We start from the raw sequence: 27,503 nt of genomic DNA, 5'->3' as shown, positions 1-27,503 counted from the left end.
TTGTCGACTCTAGCTAGAACAGTCGACTGCACTTGCACTCCGTTTGTCTCCGAATCTATCTGCTCAGGACTAGCGATCCTGACTGAGCTTTCTTTCGAAACAGGAGCACTACAAGGTATTGGGGTTGCAATCCCCGCACGGTCAGTCCCGCTACTTGATAAGGCTTCCTCTTTATTTGGGCGCCCCGGTGTCACATCGGGTATGTCAGCCCTCTGCCTTTTTCGCTGATCGCTGCGGTGAACGACGCGTTTTTGTGTTGCCTCCAAACACACTCAGTTCTTCCTCCTTCCCTGTTGTTTCGTTGATTTTTTTTATATATTTACGTGCCATGGAAAACTAAAAATATGAATATGGAAGCTATGGACTTGAACACTCCAAGTGGTAAGAAGTCGCAGACTTCGAAGCCACCCGTGATCATGAGAAATCAGGTCACAACCGAGTCGAGGACTATGGGGGCTTCACTAAATTCATGTCCACTTACAGAGAAATCTGTAAAGGTCATATTTTATAACTCAATGGAAAGTTTGTATTTAGCCCCTGTGGTACAGACAGCCAGAAAGGAAAATACGGTAACTCTAACCGGGAGAGACACTGGAAATCCGTCTAAGGCTAGCTCGTCCACAGTACCAAAACGAAAACTTCAGCCACTAAGGAGGGGGACTACAGGCTTAATCCTGCCTGTCTGAACCTCCTCCCTCATCCTTACCAGGAACAGTGGAAGAAAGGGAAGCTGGTGACTTGGACGCAACTGATTTAACGCCGGTATATGGAAATGGAGCCAAACGGCCCGAACTCCGTGAACCTGGGAAGGTTCCAAGCCGGCGGCAGAAGAAGGCACTGGGGAAGAAGGTCAAACATCTTTAGAATGAGGACATGGACGTGGCTGCCCCACCAGGTTGGGTGAACAGACCCGAGGCACGGACTTTTTAGAATAAAGTTCACGAATACCAGGATGGACTAATTTACAAATGTGGAGGATTTCAGCATGATATTCGAACTGAACTAAGAGGGTCTAAATATTCAAGCACCGTCACAATATGGTGATCCACTTTTTCCTCAATAGATTAAAATTCAATCATATTAGGAAACTGTAGAGCATCATCTCCATTTTAAAAGCGACGAACAATGATTGTCTTCGACTCGCACAGAATAGAACTACTTGCAGCATTTTCTGTGCGCTTTCCCACAATGGAACTGCGCGCGGAGGACAATACATACAGTGGCGGAGCTCCTACTGGTAAAGACACTAAAGAATAAATCCTACCTCCTACTAACTTTTCCTACACTATTACGGAACAGGCGGAAGAAAGGGAAGCCAAGGACGTGGATGGAACTGACTTGATGCCAGTCTGTGAAATTTTCAGAGAAATCAAACAGGAGGGTATGATGTAAGGGAAACCTCACACGTCGACCGTGGCCTATACTTCTAACTGTTTGCCACTACACATTCGACTAAGCTTATGCCAAAAACATAAAAGTTGCTTAAATTAACCTGCAAATTTACAAAGCCTTTCGCCTGGCAGAAAGACTGACAAAGCTATATTTTTCTGGTGCAAGAGTCACAGGCTCGATTTAATAAAATCTGTGGCATTGGGTCAGTTAAGGCTAGGGTCTTTTACGCTGAAAAATCGCGAAGACCGTTGAGTTCTGATATCAAGACTGTTAAAGGATACCGTGCTGAAATAGTTCTGTTCCCAGGACCCAGTTACGGTCATCTTATAAGATTAATGGCGAGAAGAGAAACATCACAGTTGTGTCTCCACCGACACAAGAACTAAGGGATTTGGCGGGGTATGCAGAATCAAACGGTCTCGAACTCTTAATAGGTTGGGGCAGTAGGAAATGCAATCCAAGAGGAGAGAAAATATTTGAGTTTACCACTTCAGCAGGCTCATGACAACAAAGTGCACCGTACACTCCTACGATCGTAGGACTGACAAGAAGTGAAGTAATTGACCTAACTAACTACTTCAAAGGTATTAGAGTTGATTAGACGGTCAAATCGGTGACACTTAGAATTTAATCTCTTTATTTCAGGGGAACAGTCCGTAATAGAGAGTCGGAATCCAAGAAAATGGATTGGTCAAAGTTCAATGTACTTCTTAGCAATAAATGCCAGCTCCCTAGGCGAATAAGGACTTTTTTGGCGCTAGAAAATTAATTGGCAACTCAAAATCGGGGACTTCTAGAGTATTATGAAGGGGCTTATCCTATTTCCGGAAGCAAAAGCGGTAGAACGGTTCCACCGGAAATCAACCAGACAACCAAGACTGGTTAGATTTCCACAGTGTCAATATAGGAGGCTCGTTTAGTGTTCGAAACGAGGTTCATTTAGAGCGTACTGTGAGGAACAGAAAGGCAGAAGAAAGGTTTCGTGGCTGTGCAGAGTCATAAAAAGGGATGAGTCGGCCCCAGTTTGACTTTCTTAAAAAACCGGATGGTACTTTCAAGGACTTCAGACTGGAATTAGTACAGGCCCTTTTGAAAGTACACCATCCGAGAGAACTGTTGAGAGAAGTGGAAGCAGGGGGCTGGCGGTTCCTGTAGTTCCTTCAACACATAAGTGTTGTAAGGTGAATTAGAACATTGTAAGAGCGATTGTTACCACTGAAAAAGTGAGAGCTGCTATATTGTCCTTTGGACATCTATCCAGGAATGTTTTTTTGAATCAGTGGGAGGTGTATCTTATAGCCTAGATCTTATATAAAGCCATTTTCATAGCCTAGATCTTATATAAAGTCATTTTCATAATTTTTCCAGCTTTTAGGTTCCAGTCTAAATCCAGATTTGTATTTTTAAACCTCTCACTTCCCCTACTTCCCCCACTTCCCCCACTTCCCTACATCCGTTAGCCATGTGGTTCATGTATTTCCAGTTCTCTAGGAAAGGGGAATTTCCAATTTAGATTGTGACGAGTTGGTGTTGATGACGGAAATTGATTAGAAAATGTTAATAATAATTGGCATGTGAAAGTTACTCTAATAAAGTCGGTATTGTAGTACAATTAGAAAATTTGAAGGATCACTGTAACATAGAGCAAGCTATACTTCCGCAAGTTGTCTTGATTCAAGACTCAGATAATGATACTGAGTAAAGGCAAAAAATATGGATTTATCATAATCAATGTAATTGAGTACCGGTGTCCGCTCTGGGATATACTACTATAATTGACAATTTCAGACATGCACCATGGTCGTCCAATTCGTTACCCTCATCAAATTCTTCCAGTCCACTTATAACAAATCACCCCACGAAGACAAGGTCTACCTCATCGTCTCTAACTATAAGTATTGCTCTTATAAATTTTCCGAGCAGGGTTTTCTGTCCGACCCTGTGCTGAATCTGATTTTATCCATGACTATACAATGCTGTTATACAGAAGTGGAAATCTTCCTCAAATAGGAGCCTGGAGATTCTCTGGAGGATCTTGCTTTCCGTTGCAGACAAGGGTTCACGATGTTCATTGCTTATGACTTAAGTTTCCGTAGAGCAGTTTTCATAGACTAAACTAGGGTTTGTTGGGTTGCTATCGACTGTGTCTTTTTTCCAGATTTGAAGTCATTTGGCCAAGGTCCAAGGAGAACAGGATATCTGCCTGTTCTCCTTGGACCTTAGCATAGTCGAGCTGTTTAAAGAAAGATAACATAGTTTATTGGAGTATAAGTCCTCCAGACAAGGCAGCATAATGAACGTCACCGACGATAAGGAGATATAATATCGCTGGCAAGATGCATCCCTGGCAGTCCCTTCCTCGTTGTAGCATTTGACATTTTGCACCCTCATATGTCGCTCTGATAACAGCTTTTAGTTTCTCCGGAGTAATCTCCCTGCAACCTCCACCATGGCGTAAAACAGTTAAAGCGGTAATCTAAACTCCGCACACTCCACCCCATTGATCCAAACAAAAGTTGATTTGGTTGGTAGAGGAGGATCGAGAGCGTTAACCAGCCTGTTCTTTATTGATTAAGGTTTCGAAGTGTTCCTTTTACGACTATGCCCTGAGCAAAAGGTAGTTGCAATAGATTAATGTTCTCGTCCTTCTGCCATCCTTTAAGCCGCTGGGACTGAAACTGCCAATGCCTGTTGAAGCTTTACAATGCTTCAAATAACACCGTTAGTGAATAATTGCCAAGTAAAGGTAGGTGTTTGGCGTAGGTGTGGCGACCTGTATAGATTACTACCCCTTCTTCCTTGTCGGAAAGGTGATTACCACTTATAAAGGAGAAGAGTATTTATGGGGATTAGTTTGAGCAGGAAGCTTTTTTAGCTAATCTTAATCACTAGACACTAAGCAACTAAAAAGTTAGGCTTAGGGAAGGATGTGCTTATTAAAGCCAAATGGAGGCGGAAGATATTAATCTTAAGGCGCCAATTTCACGGGTTAGAGCCTTAGTAATTTACAGGATGTAGGATAGGTTTGAATGTGTGGTGATGTTGTGGTAATATAGTAATTCTAAGGTATGGCAATTGCGGGAATATGGGAAGTATTGGTTTTTAAGTATAAGTTTCCAATGTCGAAAACCATATTCGATGTTGCGCTCATTTTTTCCTTTAAGGACTATTTTTTTCATGTTTAAGGATTAGGTTCAGTTTCCACTTGATGAAGTATCGCCAAAGGTTGTCTGAATATGAATTTAGAAGCGTGCCGTCATGCAGTATGTCCTTTGTGGTGGAGGAACTTAGCTAATTTTGGTGCGGGAACGGATTTCGGGTTATCCGCGGTAAAAGTGACAAAAAGATTCCGAAGTGGACAGGGCCTTGTAGTATTGCAATTGATTTGATATTCGGAGAAGACAAATGTTGCTTAGGATTGCTACCCTGATTGGAAGCAAAAACGAATGCTAAGAAATGGATGGAAATGATCTTATAAATGAGTCTATATTGCCATAGAGAGTCAAAATCGTTTCTTATGGTAAAGAGACAGGCGGGACAAGAAGGGTACGCTCAGCTGAAGGACCCGTTCCGTTCACGAACTAGAAGACCAGGATAGAGTTGTTTCTATTACAGTGTTTATCTATCATTGACTTGATGGTCTGCTCAAAAATGTTGGTGGGTGCTGAAAAGATAAAAACAACCTTGGGGGCTGAAGGAGAAGCTTTTTCTCCTGAAAATGATCTAGGCAAATGGGCGTCCGGAAATAAAAGATTGAATAGTATTGACAGGGGACCGGAAGAATTTTTGAAGGATTCTGAAAGGGTTTTTGGCAAACCGGACAAACTAGTTGCTCTTGCTCTGTTTGATAAACATTGCGACCACTTTGACCTTAACGAAGTTCGTGGTGATAACGCAGAGGATGCAAGATCTTTTCACGGATTGAGATATCGAGAACACAATTTTTGTTTTTTAGAAGTGAATTCCGTGGAAAATATATACTTTTAAATAGCCACTGTCATAGGGTTTTCTTGTAGAGCATATCCTTCCATCATGTTGGAGAAATACATAGCGAATATTGAAAAAGCATAATTCAATCGTCTCGTTCGAAACTGGACAACATGGCTGAGGTATTGCTTGGAATCTTTCGGAGGCCAGTACTTCCGTGCCTCCGACAAGGTATGAGGGTGTTGAAGGTTAAAAATTTAGGTCGTGAGTTTGTATCAGTATTGAATCTGGTTTTCGGAAAGAGCATTATTTCTGAATTGACTTTGCTTAGGAATAATTCGAGCTCATACCTAGTGTAACCGACTATATAGCCGATGCTTAATTCAATAATCCTCAATTCCACGGTTGTATGCAATAATATTATATTATATGCAGGTTTGAAAGTCTGTTCAAGGAGTAATTTTCGAACCAAGTTGGCATTGAAATTTCTTTGCTAAAATGCAGGTATTCGATGTCCAACAAAGAAATTGTTACTTACCGCAGATTTTAAGGTAGCCTTTTATCCCTATTAATTTTTTATTCCGCATTCAGGGAGGATTAGATGGAAAATTTTCGGCGGTAGCCTTGATATAACAAAGCTTTAAAATAGTAGCTCCGTAGGTGAGGCTGTGATGGTGATATCGCGATCTCCCATTACATCTTCTTTATCTTGAGGTGAGGCTCTGATGGTGATATCGCGATCTCCCATTACATCTTCTTTATCTTAAGCCTTTGTCCTGTTCAAAAGCGGAATCGGTTCGTCGTGATCGATTTTACCATTGTTTTGGCCGGCCTTTTGGTCGACTATTATCGTCTTCGATGCTAAGACCAATCTTGCCAAGTGAATTCTCGTTAGCGCGAATTACGTCACCATACCATCGAAGACGCCTGTTTCGCAGTTTTTCTACGATCGGTGTAACCCCATTTCAACCGTCGATTTCCTCAATTCAGATATGATCAAAACATACCACGTCACTAGCTCAACGCATCACCTTCGTCTCCATTACCGCAAGGCGCCGTTCATTGTCCTTTGTAGTCGGCCAATACTCAGAACCACGGAGAGCAACAGAACGGACGACATTGCGGTAAATTTAAGATTTGAAAAGTTCATTGATACGTCGATCACAAAGAACGCCATTTCATCTAGGTTGTGTTAAAGCGTGAAGTAATTTCATACCGCAGTTCTCCATTGGCTGATAGCATTGACCCGAAATATTTAAATCACTCAGTTCTGGGCAGGTCACTGCCGCTGACAGTGATTGCGCCTGTTTCATTCGAACTTTACTTTTCGGATTGTGGTAGAGCAATTGAACCCAGCCCACAAGTGCTTCTGGCACTAAGTGTCGTCGTAAAGCATACTAGATGAGTTCGTGTGGCACACGGTCAAACGCTTTTTTCAGATCCAGAAATGCAAGGAAAAGAGAGTGATGCTTCTCACGGTTTTTCCCCATGAGTAACCGCGTAACGTGTATTGCGGCAGTAGTTCCGCAGTTCTTGTCAAATCCGACTTGATTCACGGTTATTTCAGGAATTTCATGAATATGGTTATCAAGAATGCGTTCAAAAATTTTCATGGTATGGGAGAAAAATCAGATCGGACGCTAATTTGGACCTTTCTTCTTCCATATCAGAACTGTGGTGTTTCCTTACGAGTCAGATGGTGCTCTACCTTCCTCAATAACCCAATTAAAGAATTCACTAAGCCACAGTGTTGAGTCACCACTCTTCACTTTCCAGAGCTCAGATCCGATATCACCAGGTTCTGTTGCTTCCCCGAATTCATTCTTTTTTTTGCTTTCTCGAATTCAGTTGCGCTGACAGGTGGAACTGCTCCAAATGTCGGTAATTATTGTGGAAGTGGAGGATGAACAAATTCTTCAGTTGAAATCTTCTCGAAATATTTTTATGCCAAAGTCGTCAAGTCAGCATTAATTGAGTCTTGGAAGGCGGGAGAGACTAAATTGATCCATTTCCTTGACAAATGTCCGGAATATCGTTGTTCTGAATCCATGGATTACGTGACCTAAGTGCAAGAGGAAAGCAAGGATGCTATAATCAGAAACACCAGGTTCAAAGACACTATTCCATTTTATGTTAGACGAGATATACAGCCAGTTAAAGAGTCTAATTGAGACTATCGATGACCTTACGTTATTTACGGAAAATAACTAAAATTGGTAAAAATCTATAATAAGTTAATAATGCTACTATTGAACAGTCTCTGCAATAAATCCACCCAGAAAGGACTACTTCAATGTCTGAAATTTACTTATTGGTTGGGAGTGCAGTTACTGCATTTTTAGCTCGAAATTCCAGTGCTAATATTGCTGACTACTATCGTTTGATAGTTCTCTAAATTTGTTATTCAACAGTGATATATTTAAAATCTTTTAGTGAGTAGTGGGCGCCCTAAAAATGGATACCACAAATTATCTCAGAGAATGCTAACGACCCTCTACACCCACTCGCGCTGTTGTCTGTTGATTAAGTACACACTTAGCCTTAATAACGAGTCATTCAAAAAGCCATCTTTTTCATTCACTTTTTGATTTCAATCTTATTAGAATAATTAGGATAATTAGATTCACGGAATCACGCGTTTTCCCCACGTACGTGTCGCATGAAAACGGGATATCATTCTCAAAAACAAAGTGAAATTGAAAAGGTGAAAGGTAAAACGCCTTAGCCAGCACCCAACTACTTGAGTATTCTAAAATGTCACTTTCACACCCTTTGAGTATAGTAAAATATTTGCACATGTGGTTCGCATTTCATCACAATATTCTTTCGAAACACATTTCTTACCCATTTACCTTCACTTTTCAGGATAACTACAATGTCCTTCATATTGCTGCCATGTACTCACGTGAGGACGTCGTTAAATTGCTGCTGAACAAACGTGGAGTTGATCCATTTTCCACGGGTGGGGTAAGTAGTTGGTTTTTGGCAATTTTTCCTAGATTACAATTACAAAGTATGCATTGTTACTGTTGTTGTAGTTACTGTCGTCCTCAAGGACCCTGGCGCGTTGATTTGGCCTTAGAGAGTGTGCTCCTTAGCATACTCCGATGAAGGCTAATATTTCGGTGATTATTATTGCAAATTATGTTTTACGAAATACTTTAATGGACTCTGATGTTCAATTACGGGAAATGACAGAGGAGAGTGTAGGTTTGTTGATTTTGTACAAGATTCGAGGCGGTTGGTTGATTACTTGATATGAAGTGAAAGGAATGACTATGGAAGCGGAAGTCTGGGTGCTGAAATGTGACTAATTTGGAAATTCCAGAGTAATTAAGAAATTGCACCTTTCACGCAATAATAATGGGGAAGTTTTTGCGGAGGCGTTATAGAATAATATGATGAAAGGAGAGAGGAAGTACATGGTAAAATTGCCCAATGGGTTTTCGGTTTTCGTCAGTTACCCCCTGAAATGCCTACATTTAACAAAGCTGGTTCTTCTGGAATTTATAGCAATTATTGCATGGGGTAGGTATTGGCCCATCCAGCAAAAGATTGTATAACTGGGAAATCGACCGCATTTTAGATAACAATCGTATTACTCGGGATTCCTTTATGTTGAAAACATGCCTTCCAAGATTCACCTTAATTGCAATAGGTCTTTCCAGGACAGCTTGTGTTAGAGTTAGTGGGTCCTATGCGTTAGTAGGTTAGTAGTTTCTAAATTGTTGCAAAATTTCATTATTAATGTCAAAGGTATTACTTCGAAAGTAATTTTATCATCCTATATCTTTTGATGATAGGAGCGCTATTGCACTAACGAGCAAAATATAAAATGCTGATTTGGGTGGATGGGAAAATTCATAGAATGCCACAGTAATCCATCCAACGTCCAATGGAAAGCATAAGATACCGAGAATTTACAGTAAGACCGAAACTTTAACTTATTGGGCATTACTCCTGCAGTTTTTTAGGTTTCTCTACCAGTCTTCTGTTGGGTACAGTTACAACTGGCTCCATTGAATAAAAAACTTGAGAACCTGGAAACCTTTTCCCAACGGAGTTTGTAAGATTTCAGTCAGGTCAGTCAGTCTAAACTTAAATTGAAGATAAAGCTAATATATACCATTTGCAAGTCAGGTCATGCTTTTAGAAATGAAATTAACACTCTTACACATGAAATTAATGCTTCAACAAATCAAATTAAGGCTTTAACAAATTAATTTAACGTTTTAACAAACGAAGTTAACATTTTAAAAAGTGGAAACAACGATGTTTCAAGGCAAATTAACTACGTTTCAAACCAAATTATCGATCTATTAAATGGAACTCATGGTCTGCCAAATAATATAAATACTAATTAATGATCACAAAAATGAGATTAATGTTCTTGTAAATAATAACAATAATGTTTTTCCAAGTTCAAAGATGTATTCCATCCTTTTTTTAAAAAGTGTCAGCTCAGCTCGTTTTCAGCTGCTTCACTTGGTAATCGCATCATTATATCCATATAAAAATAGGAACAATCTGGCGGCGATACATTTCCAATCCCTAACTAAATCAGGTCCTGGAGTGTATGTTCCCACCATGTGCCAAGCCTTCCCGTGTGTGTCTCTTTATTTTCGAAAAATCTTTCGATTGGGGTTCAGCATTAGAGAGTTTGGAGGCAAAAATCAATAAACCGGCACTACCTATAACTTCAGCGTGTTCCCGGCCCTTGTGGATTTTTGCGTTATCCATAATCACCAGTGCCTTCTCCCAAGATGGACCAAGCTTCCCCAACAATTCCTTGATGAAGCAGTAGAATCTTTCGCCAATGCAGGTTTGTTAATATTCCATAATGGATAATTTCCTCGCTCGTCATCGCGGCCATGAGTGTCATATTGGGTCCCCATACTGTCGGGAGTACTACTTAAGCTGGAGTTTTCTTTTTTGATTGAGCCTGACGACGCCGAAGGTGTTAGTTAAAGCCACAGTCAATAAAAATCATTTTCTGTCGCGTTTGATGACACGTTCTGGACGACTTGACGGCATACTCCTAAGCTCAATAGTGCGCGGAGTGTCAACCCTATCCAGCTTTAAGTGCGCAAGCTACAGGGTGATGCCAAGTTTTGCCAATTCATTGTTGACTGTATCCTATCCTCCATGAAAGTAAATGATTGACCGGGCTTAAAAAAAAGAGTTTTAGCGGAAAGTCGGATGGGCTGCCCAGATGAAAGGCGAGGCCCATCAGGGGATTGCGTTGGAAACAGATATACCCCTAAATGGTATGACGATAGGAGGTTCATCGTGATTGCCTAATAAGTGAGGATACCCAATGAAATCGTAATGCACTGCCTGAGTTTGGATAAAATTTCTGGCAAAACTTTTACGCTGGCAACAGAAACTAGCCCCTAACTATTCGTCAAGATTTTTCAGGCATGCATGTGGAGTAAATCCATATCCTGTGCAAAAAGCACAAGTTAGCGTTTCCTGTATAACACAACACGTCAGCTGGAGGCTGAGCATCATGTCACCTGATCTGCTTGTTAGATGCAATGAAGAAGATGATCAACTACAATGTAGTACTAGTATCTATTAGTATGGTTTCGGCGCGCCCATTCGACTGAGAATGCACTAAATATGGTGGTGAACCTGATAAAGTGCTGGGATGTATGGCGCCAGATGTGAAAAATGTATACAACTCATCAACTGGAGCCGAATGAAAAAGCATTGACTCAAATAATTGTTCCTGAATACTTGGGGAGTTTTCTAGAATTCCCTTGCTAAGGCGAGTTCTTTACAGTATAGATGAAGGCCCTATTTAATACGTCGCTATAATACTTGCTACTGGGCCCTTTGCTGCAATTTATAGTGAAGTGTCTGTGCTTTCCTTCCTAAAAAGAGCTATAATTGTCGGACCGAAGCACAAAGCGGTTTGCTCATACCTGTAATTGGATGATCCATTTTACTGCACCCCTGTTGTAGGTGCGCAGAAATGAAAAGGGAAAGTTTACTTCATCATCAGATGCTTCTGTGGGTCTGCAGATCTGCAGAGAATTAAATTATATCAGGCTACTCTAATGGTGGCGAATAAGATAACAGTCGTCATACTTGTACAAGAATATACAGGGTGCGGCAGAATAACTTCCTTTTTTCAAAACTCAATAAAAACTATTGTATGCATCGGAAAAGTTAAAGTTAAAGTTTTTATTTACATTGTTTTGAAGATCAAATCAGTTAGGTGACGTCCCCCATTCTCCATACATTGCGTAAACCGATTTCTGGCGTTTGTCATGACTCTTGTTAGCATAGCAGGAGTTATGTTGGCAATTTCTTCTTGGATGTTGGTCTTCAAATCTTGTAGGGTTCTTGGATGGTTCACATAAACACGGGATTTCAAAAAGCCCATAGAAAAAAATCACAAGGGGACAGATCGGGAGAGCGTGCCGGCCATTCCAAATCGCCTCTAATTGAGATAAGGCGCTCTGGAAAGTGTCCCCAAATCCAAATTTTCTAGCCGTGGGAAAAAAAATTCTGTAGCATGTTTACATACCGGTCCGAATTCACTGTCACTGTAACCTCATTTTCCTCAAAAAACCAGGGACCAATAATTCCAGCTGAGGAAATTGCACACCACACTGTAACTCGCTAAAAAAACAATAGCACCCTCGGGAACGACATCCAGAAGAAGCTCACACGCGTTCATCCGAGAATTGAAGTCACGTTCTGAAAGTTCTTGCACTCTCGCCATCTTATAGAGATGAAAATGAAGATCATCACGAAGAATTCTTCTCACAGAACGATCCCGTATCCCCTCTTGAACGAGACCACTAACACTCCGCTATGACATCAACTAACTGAGTGGCGCGCATTTTAAAAAAGGAAGTTATGCTGCCGCACCTTGTATATCATACAAGACGTATAAAAGCGTACAGTAATGCGACAAGTTCAGAGTCGCATGACAGCTGGAAACGCAGATGGGGCAAGGCTTCGAAGTATCAATGGACGCATACGTTCACTCCTAACTTTAGAGGATCGCTCCACCAGAGATACGGGGGAATCAATCATATTACCCAAATCTTCAGAGGATGTGCTGGTAGTTACAAGCAGTAACCGTTTCGCTTTCCTGCGAAGTAATACTTAATTATTAATGATTTGCTACCGTTGCACGAGATATGGTAGTTCATGTATGGTTTTGGCGCAATAAAGAAATATTTAGTAGCTCATTGACTATTTGGAAAACAAACGCAACGTTCCCCTTCCCTTTGTAAGAAAACTATGGATAAAATCTTCAAGTTCGACAATGAGTTCCAAAAACAGAGACAAGGTTAATTTCAGATCTACTCAGTTCAGGCTAACTGCACACCACACCACCACTTATCGTGAAACGCATTAGGTACCCCATTTGGAATATGAACCGCCGTGTTGATGTGGTGTCCACTTGTTCGAAAAATTTCATATTCCATATGTAAAGTACATAATCAAATGTTGTAGATGAGCCTGAAGCATCTAGTGGGTGCCTGCTTTACAGTGATTCAGACACCAAGCAAATGAAGAAGATTAGCTTCGCCAACTTGTCCTGCAATCGCTCCTGTACTAGGATGTCAATAACTCTAACGCATGTTCGTCAGACTTAGACACGCACGAAGTGGCTTGTGAAGAATCTCCTCATGACACGTCAAAAACCGTGTAATGTAAGGGTAGGATCCAAGCATCGTTCGCGTGGGGTTATTCCAGAAACCCTAAAACCTGTACGAAACTGTGCACACCAGGCAAACTACAGCCAATTGTTGCCATGTGGGTGCTCAAGATTTGTGGACTGCATGTCCTTATGGGACCGTGGAATATGCTTTCCTAGTTGGATTGACAATTTGCAGGTTTGTCGGATCTTTGGAGTTAGGTATTCTATCATACAACTTCGAATAAGCTAGTCTACACTACCCAGAGCGACGGAGAGCGGAGCGTTCTGCTGCGATACTCATAACCTCCAAGTAAGATGCTAAGATGGTATCTATTTGAAAAGCCAAGAGGAACTTGTCGAAGAGATTCAACCATCAAATGGGGATATTTTCAGAAGAAATGTGTCTCCAGAAGACCATAGCTAAAAATTCAGCAAATCGTCTTGAAACGCTGCAGACACCCGTCGAGATATAGACAAAACTACACAATTACGCTGGAAACATTTCCAGAGGCCTACTTTACAGGTTGTGAAATGAATATGGCGATTATGACTGGTGAAACAAAATCGGATGAATCAGTCGTACAGCAAGGCAAACAAGGATGACTGGAAATTAAGAAAATCAATAGCAAGACGTACAAAAGCGTACGATAAGGTGAAATGGGCAGTAAATTTATTTGGACCCTACAAATCGATCGATCAGTCAAATGCATCTATGTAATAAAGATGCGTAGGCTTATTGTTGCACTTACCTGCATATCAACGGAATAATTCTATCACCACTGCCATGGGACATTGCCGTAGACGAATTATTGGTATTACTACATTGTGGTGAGATATTTGCCGAGAAGTATGCTGATGACATCAGGATAACGATCATGATGTCATCAGCATACTTATTTGAAAATTTTTATAGATGGTCTCAGGCAGATATAATTGGATGATGATAAATGTCAACAATTAGTCATATGGATCTAGTTATCTACCTTAATGGGCAGAGCATCGAGGGCATCGACCAAATGGTATATCTAGGAAGCGTGGTTTCTGCGGACGGTAGCACTGAGCTGCATATTACCCGAAACCCGATTTTCAACGTGACATCCGCTTTCGCTGCCTTGTTTAAAATCTGGAAATATAGGTATCTCACCACCAAGATCAAGCTGGGACTGTTCTGTCCTAGTGTTCTTTCTGTATTGCTATATGGGAGTAGCACATGGAAAGTGACCCCCCTCCCTTTTACTCAAAAGCTCCAAACCCTATTCCAACTCCTTTTTGCATGTCATCATCGGGGTACGTTGATCTAATACTATTACAAACGAAGAACTTGGTCGTCGCCCAGAAGGCTGAATTGACAGTGAAATCCACTCTCCTAAGACGGCCGAGAAGAGACTTAACGCAGAACGGTAGAGAAGGAGTAACGACACCACGGGGGCTGTAGGGAACTGGAGCGCATTTCAAGTAACTGCAGCCGATGCGCGTACGCTATGGTGTGTGATTGACACCCTATACCCTACCAAGGGATAAATAGCAACCATACATATACATATATATTTTTTAACGCAAGCTCGTAGTGTTGTGGTTGTCCAGATACTTTTGCTGCAAGCCCATTGTAACCACCGCTTCCTGAGCAGGCAGGCCAAAAATTAAAAAAAAAAAGATGGTAGATGTCTTTGCGGTCCATGAAGATAGTGAGGTATCTGACTCTTAAGCGCATAATATTTTCAAAAGCAAAAAATAAGATAGTACTCGGCGGCTTCAACGCAAAAATTAGAAAAGAACTGGTCTATCGCGGAACTAGTGGAGAGTCTATAACATTATAACTAACGAGAACAGAAGCAGACTTACAGAGTTCACAACGGAAACATGACAATCTCAAAAGAACATGGATCTCTTCAGCTGGGACGACATTCAACTAGATGATCTGCACCAAGCATCGTTGAAATAAGCATAGGCAATTTGCAATAGCGACCATTGTCTCGTCAGAGCAAAACATCGTTTTCGAATAGTAAAAAAAGGGAGTAAAAGGCTCACTCCAGCTATTAACTTCCGCATTAAAAGCTGCAAAATGGAAAAATGACCAATTTTAACCCCCGCCCTCCTCTCTTCAAAGTCAGAACTGAGAAAAGTACTAATCGAGACCTTTCATTTGATACCCCACGTGATTATATTCGGTGAAAATAAATTTTTCCCTCCAACCGCTACTACCGTTTCTGAGAAAAATATCTGTGACAGACAGTTACACAGACAAATATTAAACCAATTAATAAAAACGGAAGCATATAAATGACAATGTCCGCAGATTGAAGTTCAATGGGCATAATCTAAAACCCGCCAATAACTTGACAAAAACAAATACACTAGTCAGAATTCCATCCCGAGACCACGTTTCTCACGAAAGCAGCGAGGAGTCTTATTGGTGACGTGAACGAGATAAAGACCAAGCCCCCTCTCTCTCGGAGATTGCACGCGCATCTATCCTATTACCTTCGCTACTAGAAAATGTCAAAAATGCAAAAAAAATCCTCAGAAACAAAAAAGTGCTGGGTATCGATAGAATATCTGCGGAGCTATTAAAGTTAAGAAGTATGGAGATGGTGACCATGCTTCATAAGCTCGTTAACACTGTTTGGTGTGACAGAATTATGCTATTCAAAATGGAAAGTCAACAATTGATTAAATATTCTCAGTGGGACAGATACTTCATCAAGTTTTCATTGACTTCAAAACAGGCGTACGGTGCTATTCAAAATATTGTCATATGTCATAATATGGCATTCGACAGTATTGCATCGATATTGATTAAACTTATCATACATAATTCGAAAGATGCTGGTGGATTTAAATGGTACCCTAGCTAGCTTGATGAAACATCGAAGGAAAAACGAAAGGAAGAAAGGCAATCATATCAGAGACCAGAAGAAAGACGCAAGTCACATGAAAACGCGACAATAAATTATTACAAATTGGAGAAAGTCCACAGCTTTGTGTACTTTGTGTAGAAGGACATTTTATTTCGGCAACAATGAAAAATCAAAATGTATACAGGCAAGCAAAGCTCACAATATATACATAGAACTATAGGACAGCAAGAGGTGGACGATGAACTAGGCCACAGAGCAAAAAATCAATACTTTCAGACGTCTAGTCCTCAGGAGAATTATAGGTTCAGTAAGAGTGGACTGCAGATATTAAACGAGGTACGGTATCTACCTAAATATATGAGGAACCGGAACACCTCATTCATATTTTGTTTCTAACGATCCAGTGGACAGGCCATGTAAAACGTACGGTCATTAGACAGGCAAGGTGGACGTTAAACAAACACCGTGAAAACCCTAAAGCAGAGGGGAGGGTTTTGGGGGTTTAGCGTGAGTACCTGCATTGTAGGTATAACCCCATGGTCCCCTTTAGACACGGATTGATTTGGATGTTGTAACTAGCACTGCGGTACTGGTTTATACTGAGTGCAGGCTCAACATTCATACTAGTGGATGCGACGCCTGTGTAACGCCTACGACGCCAAAATTGTAGAGCGCAACTCGTCTTGAGCCCACAAGGAGATCTATTTTCGGTATGAGCACAACCACATCCACATCCATGATGCAACTTCCACAAAGGGCCAACTGCAAATAACTGGGCCGAGAATATACGCCGCAAGAATTTTATTGGAACATATTGCCTCAGAGGTTCATCCCCATTTCCTGCCCGGTACCAGATAGCCTTCGGCGAGGCTTCGTGTCAAGAGTCACTTCAGATGAGTCCCTTGCAAACTCGAGTCGCAATCCTCGAATACTTGGGAGGACCGATTAACTGAGGACTAAGCGGACACGTGATCGTTCGATCGAGAAGAATTGAAACGAGGATTTTGGGTGGTCAAGGACCAACATCGAACTTTATCACTATATAAGAGAAAGAAAACGATTGTCGATGTTTCATATGATCATGTGTCGATTCATCGTAAAGAACCCTATCCTACTAGGTCTAGCGTCATTTGTTAAATACGCCGCCCCGAAACGTCTATTATTTTGCTTTGCCACGGAAACCGTAAACGTCTACTTCGCTTAGGGCATTGACCTTACCCTTGTCAGTATATACTGCACTCCAGCACTGATCCGATGCTAGCCTAATGAAGAAGATAGTATCTGTTTAATGCTCCGTTTCATTTGACTAACGAATGGATCAACCACGTATCCGTTAAGCTCATGATAATGGTTTGTGGCATACACTCTTTAGCTTCAAGGATTGCTCTTATCGAAAAATTAGGTATTGCACCGTAAGCTGTACTATCTCTACGGATTTACTTATACAGCAAATTTGTTTGTAATAGAAAAGAGAGCCAATGGGTCAAATTTTGGGCTAGTACCTGCGGCGATTCCAAATACCAACTTAAGCAGTTCGTCACTAGGCACTGTAGCGTAGAGTAGAGTAGTCTACTAATATACAGCATCTATACCGATTTAAATTGGATCTTCCTCTAAATCGTCCTAAATACTGAAGCACTTCAGAAAACACATAAAACGTGCCATTTCATACCAGTGGATGTAAGGCACCAATTACAGTGATGGTCCCATTTGCTTGTGCTCTGAAAGTATAGATGAGGGTCAGGAGAAAGCTTATAGTTATCTACGCAATAATATAAATCTAGGATGATTAAAGGCACTTTTTTTGGGTAGGGTAGGCGAACGCATTTGCGTACAAAGTGTTGGACTCGCGGTTCGGTACGTCGTCGGACTACCAACTAAACACCTCCCCCTCATCAGAGGGCTAGCCTGAAACCGCTTGTCACATTACATTGGGCTAGTCCTCGAACTCTCCCGTCTTGTGGAGCCTTCAAATCAGGGAATTCCTTTCACCAACGGAAGGGAGTAGGAGGAAGGGAACTGTCGGTTCAAGGAACTCCCTGCTATTCGGGTCCTCCACCGGTCGAGCTCTATCTTCTTAGCAACGAGAAGGACCCGAACCTAATAGGCAACACGACTCCACCTGCCAGCAATCCTCACCATATCTTCGCAAATGTTGTCTGGAGAGAGATCCCCTGTGTTTTAATAGAGCTGCTGACGAATGCCATTCCACCTTCCACCTTCCACAAGAAAAAAAGTATGATGGGCGTTGTCCAAACTCCATTCCAAAACACACAATTCGGAGGTCGTGCCTTTCCATTCTTGTGCAGGTAGGACTGAAAACCTCCATGCCCACTTAACAACTGGGTAAGGAAATAGTCAGTCTTACCATGCTTCTGATTCAACCACAGACCTGAGTTGCCGACGAACCGCGTAGCCTAACTGCCTCTAGTTTAATTTTCCCAAAATAATTGCTACTTCTCTAGGGTGCGTTGCCTCCCTTGGCTCATCTCTCTTGCGCTTGTAAATGGCTTGACGCTCCTTAGCAAGAAGGGCAATGGGGATCACTCCCGCGATCACCATCACGGCCAGCTCAGAGGTAGTAGTGCGCTACGCAGATGCCACCTGCAAAGCTTCTCGTCTCCGTACTTGCACGAGATGCTTACGACATACCTCCTTGCTAAGAGTGTCAGCCCATACCTCTACACCGAAGAGCAGAACAGACTGCGTTCAACTCATCAGGAGACGTCGCCTGGTAGATGTAGGTCCGCCAATATTGGCCATAAGCCTTCATAACGCCGAAATTCTAGCTGCAATCTTGTTCGCTGCTGCTTTGATTTGCTCAGCAAAGCTCATTTTTGAGTCAAAAGAAAGCCCGAGCTACTTTACTGTTGGACTTGCCGAACGATATGGGATGACGGTTTTTTCCAATGCAAAGTTGAAATCATCCATCCACCCATCCGCTTACCCACCGCATCAATATGCCGAGTCTGCTTTGCGCCTGTTCGACAATGCGTCCAGCAACAAGCCCCGCAACATCATCTACATAACCGACCAGGCGCGACTCTTCTGGCATGTCGAGTTTAAGTAGACTATCATAGGTAGCGTTGCAGAGGTCTGGCCCTAGGATGGATTCCTGTGCTACCCTGACGTGACCTCTATCCTCATCTGACACTCTAGCGCTCCATAGAGCAGCGAGCGATTTCTTAAACAGTTCCCCAATATCCATAAGAGATGGTTCGGCACGTGGAAAGTGTTGTCTAGTGTGCCTAAGATATCTTTCCATCTTACGGAATCATAGGCGTCTCTGACGCAGAGCGTTACGAGGAGCACCATCCGTCGAGTTCGGCGGCTATGTGCCTCTGCTCGTCGAACGGCATCCACGACTTGCATGACAGCATTAACTGTGGATCTCCCTGCTCTAAAACCGAACTACCGTGGAGATAAATCTCTAGCAGTGCATATCGCTTTAGTGAGTCTACTTCTGGTGAGCTTTCTCTCCCAGAAGCCCCTTGACTGTTTCACAGAACGTAACTTTATTTGTTTTCCTCGGGCCTAGTTCGATTAGGTCTTCACCAAACTTTTTTTTTACGAATGGAAGACACTTCTGCACGCTATCTTTGGGTTTGATCTTTGATCACTGAGGAGTTCCGTTAAAGTCTTGCCTTCCTTTGGCTTAATAAGTACAGCTGGCCGTCTAGTCCTCCGTCGTCTCTTTCTTTCGATGCTCCGTCCTTTGTCTCCGCCTTAATTTCAAACACAGGTTTTTCTGATGACGCGACGTGTTATTGCCTCTTGTCCCTCTTCGTCCTTTCCTCTTGAGCCCTGGAGAGTACCTGAGTGAAATCTCCTTCAGATGTCCCTTCCTCCTTTCGTTTTTTCCCCAGTTTGCTCTGCAATGGGCTGTCTGCGATTTGTTTAATACTAGTAGTGTTCTCATCGGGAGGCGCGGTTGTTTCTACTTCCCGCGGATTTTATCTTACTGTCCAGGACCTGCTGCAGCTCCATTAGTCCGTTTTTCACCCATTTGCTGATGTTTTTCTGAAGGAACGTCGCAGATCGCATGCGCTTTACAATTGTCGTGCATTTCTTAAAAAGCCTTTTCTCTTCAGCTTGCGCCAGGGTAGTGGACAGCCCTCCCACTCGGCTTATATTCAAAACCATTTGGTTAGTTTCGGCAGTTTTCACTGTGCCTCTTTCCGCAATTAAAGCACTGCGGTACTGTCTAGCTTCTCGTCTCCGTTGCAGGTGCCGCATCACTCTCGTTTGCGCATCACGATGTCTCGTCGGGTATTTCAGCCCTCCTTACGTCTTTCGCGGAGCACTGGAGCGAGCGGTGCATTTTCGTGCTGCATATAAACGCAATCAGTTCACTCTCCATTTCCACTATCTCCTCGTTTCTTTTGTTTTTGTTCGCCATTTAAGTTTTTCATCAGCGCATCATGTGCAAGGGAGCGGGCCGCAATAGTCAGAAACCGGTATTCCCTCGGAGACAAAGCCCCTACCCCAGTTCCCTGAGGCCAGACCTATGATTAGTTGATCCCGGATCAGCGCTCACTCAGGACAACGCGGTCTATTAATAACAATGCACACTACTCGACCAGGATCTCGAAGGGGATGGCTCCTGATACACACCACAACTACCACCTTGGCAGAGCTAGCCTCACATCACCCCATTAACGTCTCCCAGTGTGTCCCGGCGTGTATCGATCATTAGCAGTTCACTCTTCACCGAGAAACTTTCTCGAAGTTACTACCTTGGACGCAGGTATTGTGTCAGCTAGGGTGTCAGAATACTTGCTTGAACACCTTGGGGACGCCACTCCCCGTATCCTAAGTGACCCGTTAAGGATCGTTGACGACTCCCACTGGAATTCCTGGAAAAGTAGAGTTATTTAAAGTAAACGTGTTACAAGAGCATCGCCGTAAATATCGACATAGTATGACAAAATATTTAGTACAGATATCCTTCTAACATTGTTTAAAATGGGAATACATTTAAATATCATTTTTCTACATACTCCTTATTCACCATAATTACCTTTCACTATTGCAAAGTTTTCCCTACAGGAAAGTGCACAGAAAGTTTTTCGTTTTCAAAGTGAATTCAGGATTCCAATATTTAATTCGTCTTCCAACTTCACCCTCCACCCACTTAATTCTGCTGACTATTAGCAACAATCATATGTGGAGGATTCGCTATTTAATTTGTTAAGAGGGTGGGTAAATAGAGTGAGTAGTACAAATCTGAAAAGTTAATCTGTGTCTATCGCACTTTCAATTTACTTCAGGGCTATCACCTATCATATACATCACGACTGTAAATCAAATCACAGTTTGTGTTGAAAAAGGGCTCCAAGAAAAACGTTTAACAATAAAGACTATCGACTTTAAGGGTTGTTTGTATATAGTTTTGGAAAAGTGTAAGTGTAACACGAAACAAGTATATAATCGAATTTCGAATTTTCGTTATTTTAAAATTCATATCAGTCTTAACGAAAATCAGCAGAAGTAATGGAAATCCTAGATTAGCTGTAGCAAAGGTACCGAAATAGATTGAGCCTTACCCTAATTTTAGTATGGAATACGTGCTATTTACCTCATGAGCATAATTGAAGTACAGGAAGTCGATTTGTTTGGAACGCAGCAATTTGTTGTCATTGCAGCCCTTCAAAGTAGGACTCGCATATGTAGATTTGTGTAGTAAACTCAATAACAATTGTCGTGGCATACACAGCTAATAACAATATCACATGAAAGTTAGTGCCTCCCCAGGAGGGTATGATATTTCGGGAATTGCAGGCAAGCTTCTGCAAGACTTAATTCATTTTCACGTGAAATTCCTTTGTTAGATATCGCGTGAAAATCACTGATATTGACTTGATTTAATAGAGGCGTGTATGTGGGTCTTCCTTTGAACATTTTGAAAACATTTGATCAATGCCTTGGCTTCCTTCCTCGATTAACTCCCGACGAGGTGTTCAAGTGTTCAAATGTGCCAATAGAATTCATTTAGTTTTAAAGAATCAGTCGTAGCAGTTGGGTATATCCTGATTTTGGAAGTAAAGATTTGTGATTGAGTTTCATAGATACTTATATCTTCAGAAGAATTTTTCAGATTCTCAATAAGTGAAGTGAATGTAAATTGTTTCTAGTTACAATTACAATACTTGACTTCTGGATAGCAAAATCAGAAAATTTTTAATTTCTAATGTAGTAAGATAGTGTGATAAAAAACTACAAAAAAACTGGGAACACTTCGGATTAACTTTTAAGAACCATTTTCCACTAGAAAACGACATCCAGGCAAAATTGTAACTTTTCATTTTCACTAAACTCAGCAAATTAAAGCGAACCTCGCGTCGTTACAAATATTTTCTTTCTCAAAGGAATATGATTACATAATCAATTAAAATCAAAGGAGTGAAAAGCAATAAAGGAGGAGGTCTCCCAATTCTTATGTAAAAACTTGTGAAATGAGAAATGAACCATGCTTTGCCTTTTTTATCCGTCATTTTTCATTTTATTTGGAGAAAAAATCGTGAAAAGGATACCACGATGGTGTTATAATTATCAAGATCAACTGAATATAAATAATTTGTTCACACCTACATCTTTAGGATTAATCGAATTATTTTCACTTTCCAGTCTCGTGCACAAACAGCTGTCCATTTGGTGGCGAGTCGACAGACAGGCACTGCAACAAGTATTCTACGTGCTTTACTTGCAGCTGCTGGAAAGGATATTCGCTTAAAGGCCGACGCTGTAAGTACATATTAAATATTTTTGCACTTGTTCAAACTACGGCACAGTTCATTATGTTAATACGCCTGTAATTGCGCCTACATGCCTATCTCATGGTTGAGTAAATACTGATTATGAACATGTAAATATGAGAAGTGCATACAGATTTTATTAAAGGTACAGGGCCATAAGGAGAAAATCCGGGGCTTGGGATGAAAATTATACGGAAAAATTGCTCCCGGAGTTAAAGTCGGGCGTGCACCCTAATATCTCTCTTTTCATTGAAATTTTTATTTCGGATCTAAAAATCCCGGGAGCAACCAACCCCCTTCAGTCTTCTTCCCTACACTTGCACATAGCTTTACGATTTTTAGCAAAGAGAGTAGGCAGGCGCCGAAACCCCAGCTGCAATATTATCTAATGACTCTGACTTTGACTTTGACTCTTTGTTGAAAAAGCTCCACTTCCGGTCGAGAGTCAATCCAAGGTACTTAACCATTCGGTCTTTTATTCAGGATTACTACTTTGGTTTCCTCCAGCGCAAGGCTCACTGGTCGCATCAATATATCAAGTCTTCTTTGCGTCTATTCAACAATGCGTCCGGCGACAACTGCCCAAACGTCATCTACATCATCTACCAGACATGACTCTTCTGACACGTCGGGTCTTAGCAGATTATTGTAAGAAACCTTTCAGAGGTCCGGTCCTATATTTCAAAATGAAGTTGAAACCATCATGTGCTATGTTTTTTTCACGAATTGAAAGAATGGTTCTGGTTTTTAAATATTCATAAAACATCCGAAGAAGTACTTATTTCCATTTATTTATTAGGAGTTGGTAAAGATGAAGCCGAGGAAAAAGGTTGATTGGATTCACGAATCATTCATAAATCAAAATTGCTAGTTGAGCGTTTTAAAACCCATCCTCTGGATGGCAGGGTCATTTTCGAGGAAGCTGACACGGGAAAAGTTTAAGGTTTTGAGCAACAGAAAATTTTTAAAAATCGATTCAATCGATTGCATGTCCATCCGTCTACATGTCTATTTTGGCACGTCTGGCTACTGGCATCTTTCTATGACCATAAAAACCTTCAAAATTTACTGGCCCATATACATGCAAGATTTTAACCTACTGAATCACTACCGAGTGAAGTTGTCTGCGGCAACTCGATGAGGTGACATCAAACCTGGTTAACTGCAGAAATCTGAGGCCGGATTGATCAACATAGGGAACAGCGGCCATTACGAAAGAACGGGGAAGTGTATGTGATGCGGATTATCGTTTCAAAAAGGGGTGATATCATCACAGGCGTCAATGCGTTCAAGAGTAGTAAAACCGCTTAATAGTCCCCCTGCAGGACTGACCCTTGCAACCCCCAATTTTCTGCAGGGTAGCTACTAATCCTGACTTGGTAGCACTGATGAGGGAACAAGTGGTCGCCGAAATATCAGTATTTGCAAGTTTAATAAATATTACTAACGAATAAAAAAGGCAAGTCTTAATTATTTCAAAAAATTTAATCGATAGAAGAACCGCGAAGTTACACTAAGATACTCTTACTTATTCATGAACATTGGGAATCTAAGATCCCCCTAGGATGTGAAAGAAAGGAATTAGGTTATGAAAAAGAGCATCTGTCTTGAGTGTAATAATTAGACGATGTTTCACATCGGTCGCAAAGATCTTCAAACCTATTAAAGAAAGCTCGATCGACAGAGCAGGCTTATTTCTTCTGTGGGCCCTTTTGCGTTGAACAAATCAACAAACTCACATCCCTTCGTCGTAAAGATTTCCGTTTCGCCTGCTTTTCATTACTTTCGATGAAGCTTTCGTTAACGTTAATAAGAAATAAAGAGGAGAAGTATTCCTGGGAGATTAGTAACTATTATCAGAGTGGTATATGATGGCCTAAAGTGTCATCTTCTTTTTCTTCAGCCTTTGTTCCGTTCACAAGCGGGGTCGGCTCGTCGTGATCGGCTTCGCCATTTGGCTCTATCGAATGCCTGATCTGGGTGCAATCTCGAGGCTTTCAAATCCCCATCCAGCGTATCAAGCCACCGTTGCTTATTTCTTCTGTGGGCCTAATAATGGTGGCTTAACTACGGCTTCCCCTATATCATCGGAGATTGTGACTGCATGTAATAAAGAGCATTATCTCGTTTTGGCTGATGATTGGACAGACATAGCAGATGATGCAGAAAAATTGGAGTGAGTGCAAATTCTGTTGAAGACTTAGAATTAAAGTACATTTCAGCGATCCAAGAGCTATAGTGCGTATGTGTTAATGTACACAATGCCTCATTTTGGGGACAATAGCAACCATAAAAGCACCCTCAAATAACTAGTCCCTTTCAAGCAGAACTACTGAAAAGAAAATTTAGCTCCAGTTAACTCTTTGTGTCGTACCCATCGGCTGTACCTGCAATGGCGATTTAACTCCTCCACTTTCCGCAACCTAAATTTAACGCATCCTAGCTTGCGAATAGTTGCATTCAAGTTTCCCGACGCGCAAGCTCTCTATCTAGATATTCCGCTCCTACCGTCCTAGCCAATGTCCCCTCTAGAACCTTTCCTTCGTCTAAGAATTTGGGACTTTGAAAATAAGATTTTGTTTTATACAAAACTTTAAAAAGTATCTTCCAGATTTCGTCCGTTCCAAATCAGACAAACCGGTGAACAGTCCAGATCAAATCTATGCAGGTATTTGCGGTGTCTATTATGCCACATGAGGAATTTAGTGGGAGTTTAGTCAATCTCTCCATGCATTTTCTATTTAAAGGCCTTTATATTAGGAACCATTCTATGGGTCCAACGACGAGCGTTCTCATCATTGTACCTACTTATCGATTTTTTCTCCCTCCCTTTCTTCTTGTTCGACGATTCAAGCTTCTGTTCCTATCCGACCCACCTTTCACCAGAATGAATGTACTTGGAATCCCTGATACATTTCCCGGAAGTTTGAGTCTTTTTCTCTTATTATCTGCATCTATTGCACAGAACCACTTCAAACGGCCTGCTTTATAAGAGGATAAATAAACGTACTTTTCCCATAGGAAATACATGCTGCAATACATATATTGCAGCCTAAACACTACCTCTGCTCGCATTGTCTATGTGCCAAAATATGAACCGGTCCATTCCGGCAGTACAGATTTTTGCTTGGACGTAACTATGACAACTATTTTTAAGAAATCGCGGCAGTATTCTCACCTTTTAAATTTTTACTCGATTGAGGAAGCTTTCTCTCTTATTCTCATCGAACATTTTCAGCTTCATCATGATATTCCTTTTTTGGTTATCCCTTTTCCAGACGATATTTTCACTTCGATTTTTTGGACGGTATTAGCTCTCATATTTTAGTATGTGCATGTGTAAATGTGTATATATCTTTAAGATGTACTTCGTGGATATATATATGGTTGCCATTCACCCCTTAGTGGGATATAGTGCGTCAACCATACCTACACGTCATCGTTGGCGGTTACCTGCCCATCAGCTCTAGCCACGATTTCCTCCTCTACGTCCTTGAGACGATGCACTCGTCAGCCATCTTGGTAGAGTAAATTGCGTTGTCAGCAATGCAATTGTCGCCCCCTTTTAATGTGTGACCCATCCACTGCCACTTTAACCTTCTGATCGCAGTGCGTCCGTGCATTCTTCGTTTGAGATAGTGTCAGGCCAGCATACTTCGATGATACGAGACAGACAGGGATTGGACTTGTAGCTTTTTAATGACAGTGGGGGTCATTTTCTATGTGCTACTCCCATAGAGCAACACAGAATGAACACTAGCACAGAAAAGTCTCAACTTGATCTTAGCGTTGAGATAACTGCATTTCCAGATTTAAGACAGTTCAGCAAAAGCGGACATAGTGCTGTTAATGCGTCGGGAAACATGTAGTTCGGTGTCACGATCGCGACGGTTGATGCTCTTGATGCTCTGCCCATTAATGCAGATGAGGTGGCTGTGATAACTCGTCAGACTGGCAACCTTGGTCTTGTTGGGGTTTATCTTCAGTCCAATCTACCTTATCTACGCGACGGCAGGGAACAATCAGATAGTCCTCCAGTTGTTACACTCGAAACGGGTCCCCTTCTTTAGAATTGAACGATCTTCTACTCTTTGGGAAAGGTCTCGGATTCCCAAGATTTATGTACGAGTAGAAGTCGCAGATCTGCAGAAACTGCAGGTGCAGCGATAAATGACTTCATAGGGAGATCGTCACACCCAGAGGATTTACCCTGTTTGAGTGCATTGATGACTGAAATGATTTCTCTTCTACTTGGAGGAACGTTCGTATCCGCATGTTACAGTGACTAGCCATTTCATCCACAAGAGGAAGAACTTCACCGAATGTGATACGACAAAGAACCGTGGTGGAGTGTTCTTCAGTTGCGAGTCGATCTTTCGATTCTTCATAGGATCATCGAAAGAGATCATGATCATGCGACCACATAAGAGTGATGCTGAAATCACTGCGTTCTGTGGCATCTTCCGCTTCCGCGACCAGCGCAATAGCAAATTCTCTTTTGTCACCGCGTACACTACGCTGAACTTCCCAACATCTCGCTGGATATCTGAATTCGAGCGAGTAACACCCACTATCAATCGTCACGGTTAATAGAGCCTTCAATCCCTTCCATCCAACGATCCACTTCCATGATTCCGCAGTCAGCCAGATCTTATGATGTTCTTTTGAAACGTGGTTACCGGGTCGCATAACACTCGAGAAAAGAGCGTTTTTAATGCTGGCCTAATGCCCATCGATATTCTTAGTCGGGTTACTCAGTCTATCTGCCGTCCGATCAGCAAGATAGCTCTCCCAAAGTTGAGCGATAGCTGAACTTAGAGGGTCGCAGCTCCGCAGCCGTGCGAGAAGAGGTGGACGTTGCACGCAAGCCAACGCAAGGGACCATCAGATGATGATTCCTTTCGAGAC

At 41.7% G+C, this 27,503-nt stretch overlaps 1 protein-coding gene across 2 annotated transcripts in view; it reads left to right on the top strand.

The window, feature by feature from the left end:
- The window catches only part of LOC119646634 (serine/threonine-protein phosphatase 6 regulatory ankyrin repeat subunit A), a 138,835-nt gene that overhangs the window by 56,559 nt on the left and 54,773 nt on the right, over positions 1-27,503 (top strand). For both annotated transcript variants that reach the window (XM_038047146.1, XM_038047147.1), the window contains exons 3-4: positions 8,185-8,286; positions 22,468-22,584. In XM_038047146.1, coding sequence (XP_037903074.1) covers positions 8,185-8,286; positions 22,468-22,584 — 219 coding nt within the window. The remainder of the gene's footprint in view (positions 1-8,184; positions 8,287-22,467; positions 22,585-27,503) is intronic.

This window comes from Hermetia illucens, chromosome 1 (genome assembly GCF_905115235.1).
Source record: "Hermetia illucens chromosome 1, iHerIll2.2.curated.20191125, whole genome shotgun sequence".
NCBI lineage: Eukaryota > Metazoa > Arthropoda > Insecta > Diptera > Stratiomyidae > Hermetia > Hermetia illucens.
Note: the sequence above shows the minus strand (reverse complement) of the source record. Positions and strands in the feature narration are given on the sequence as shown.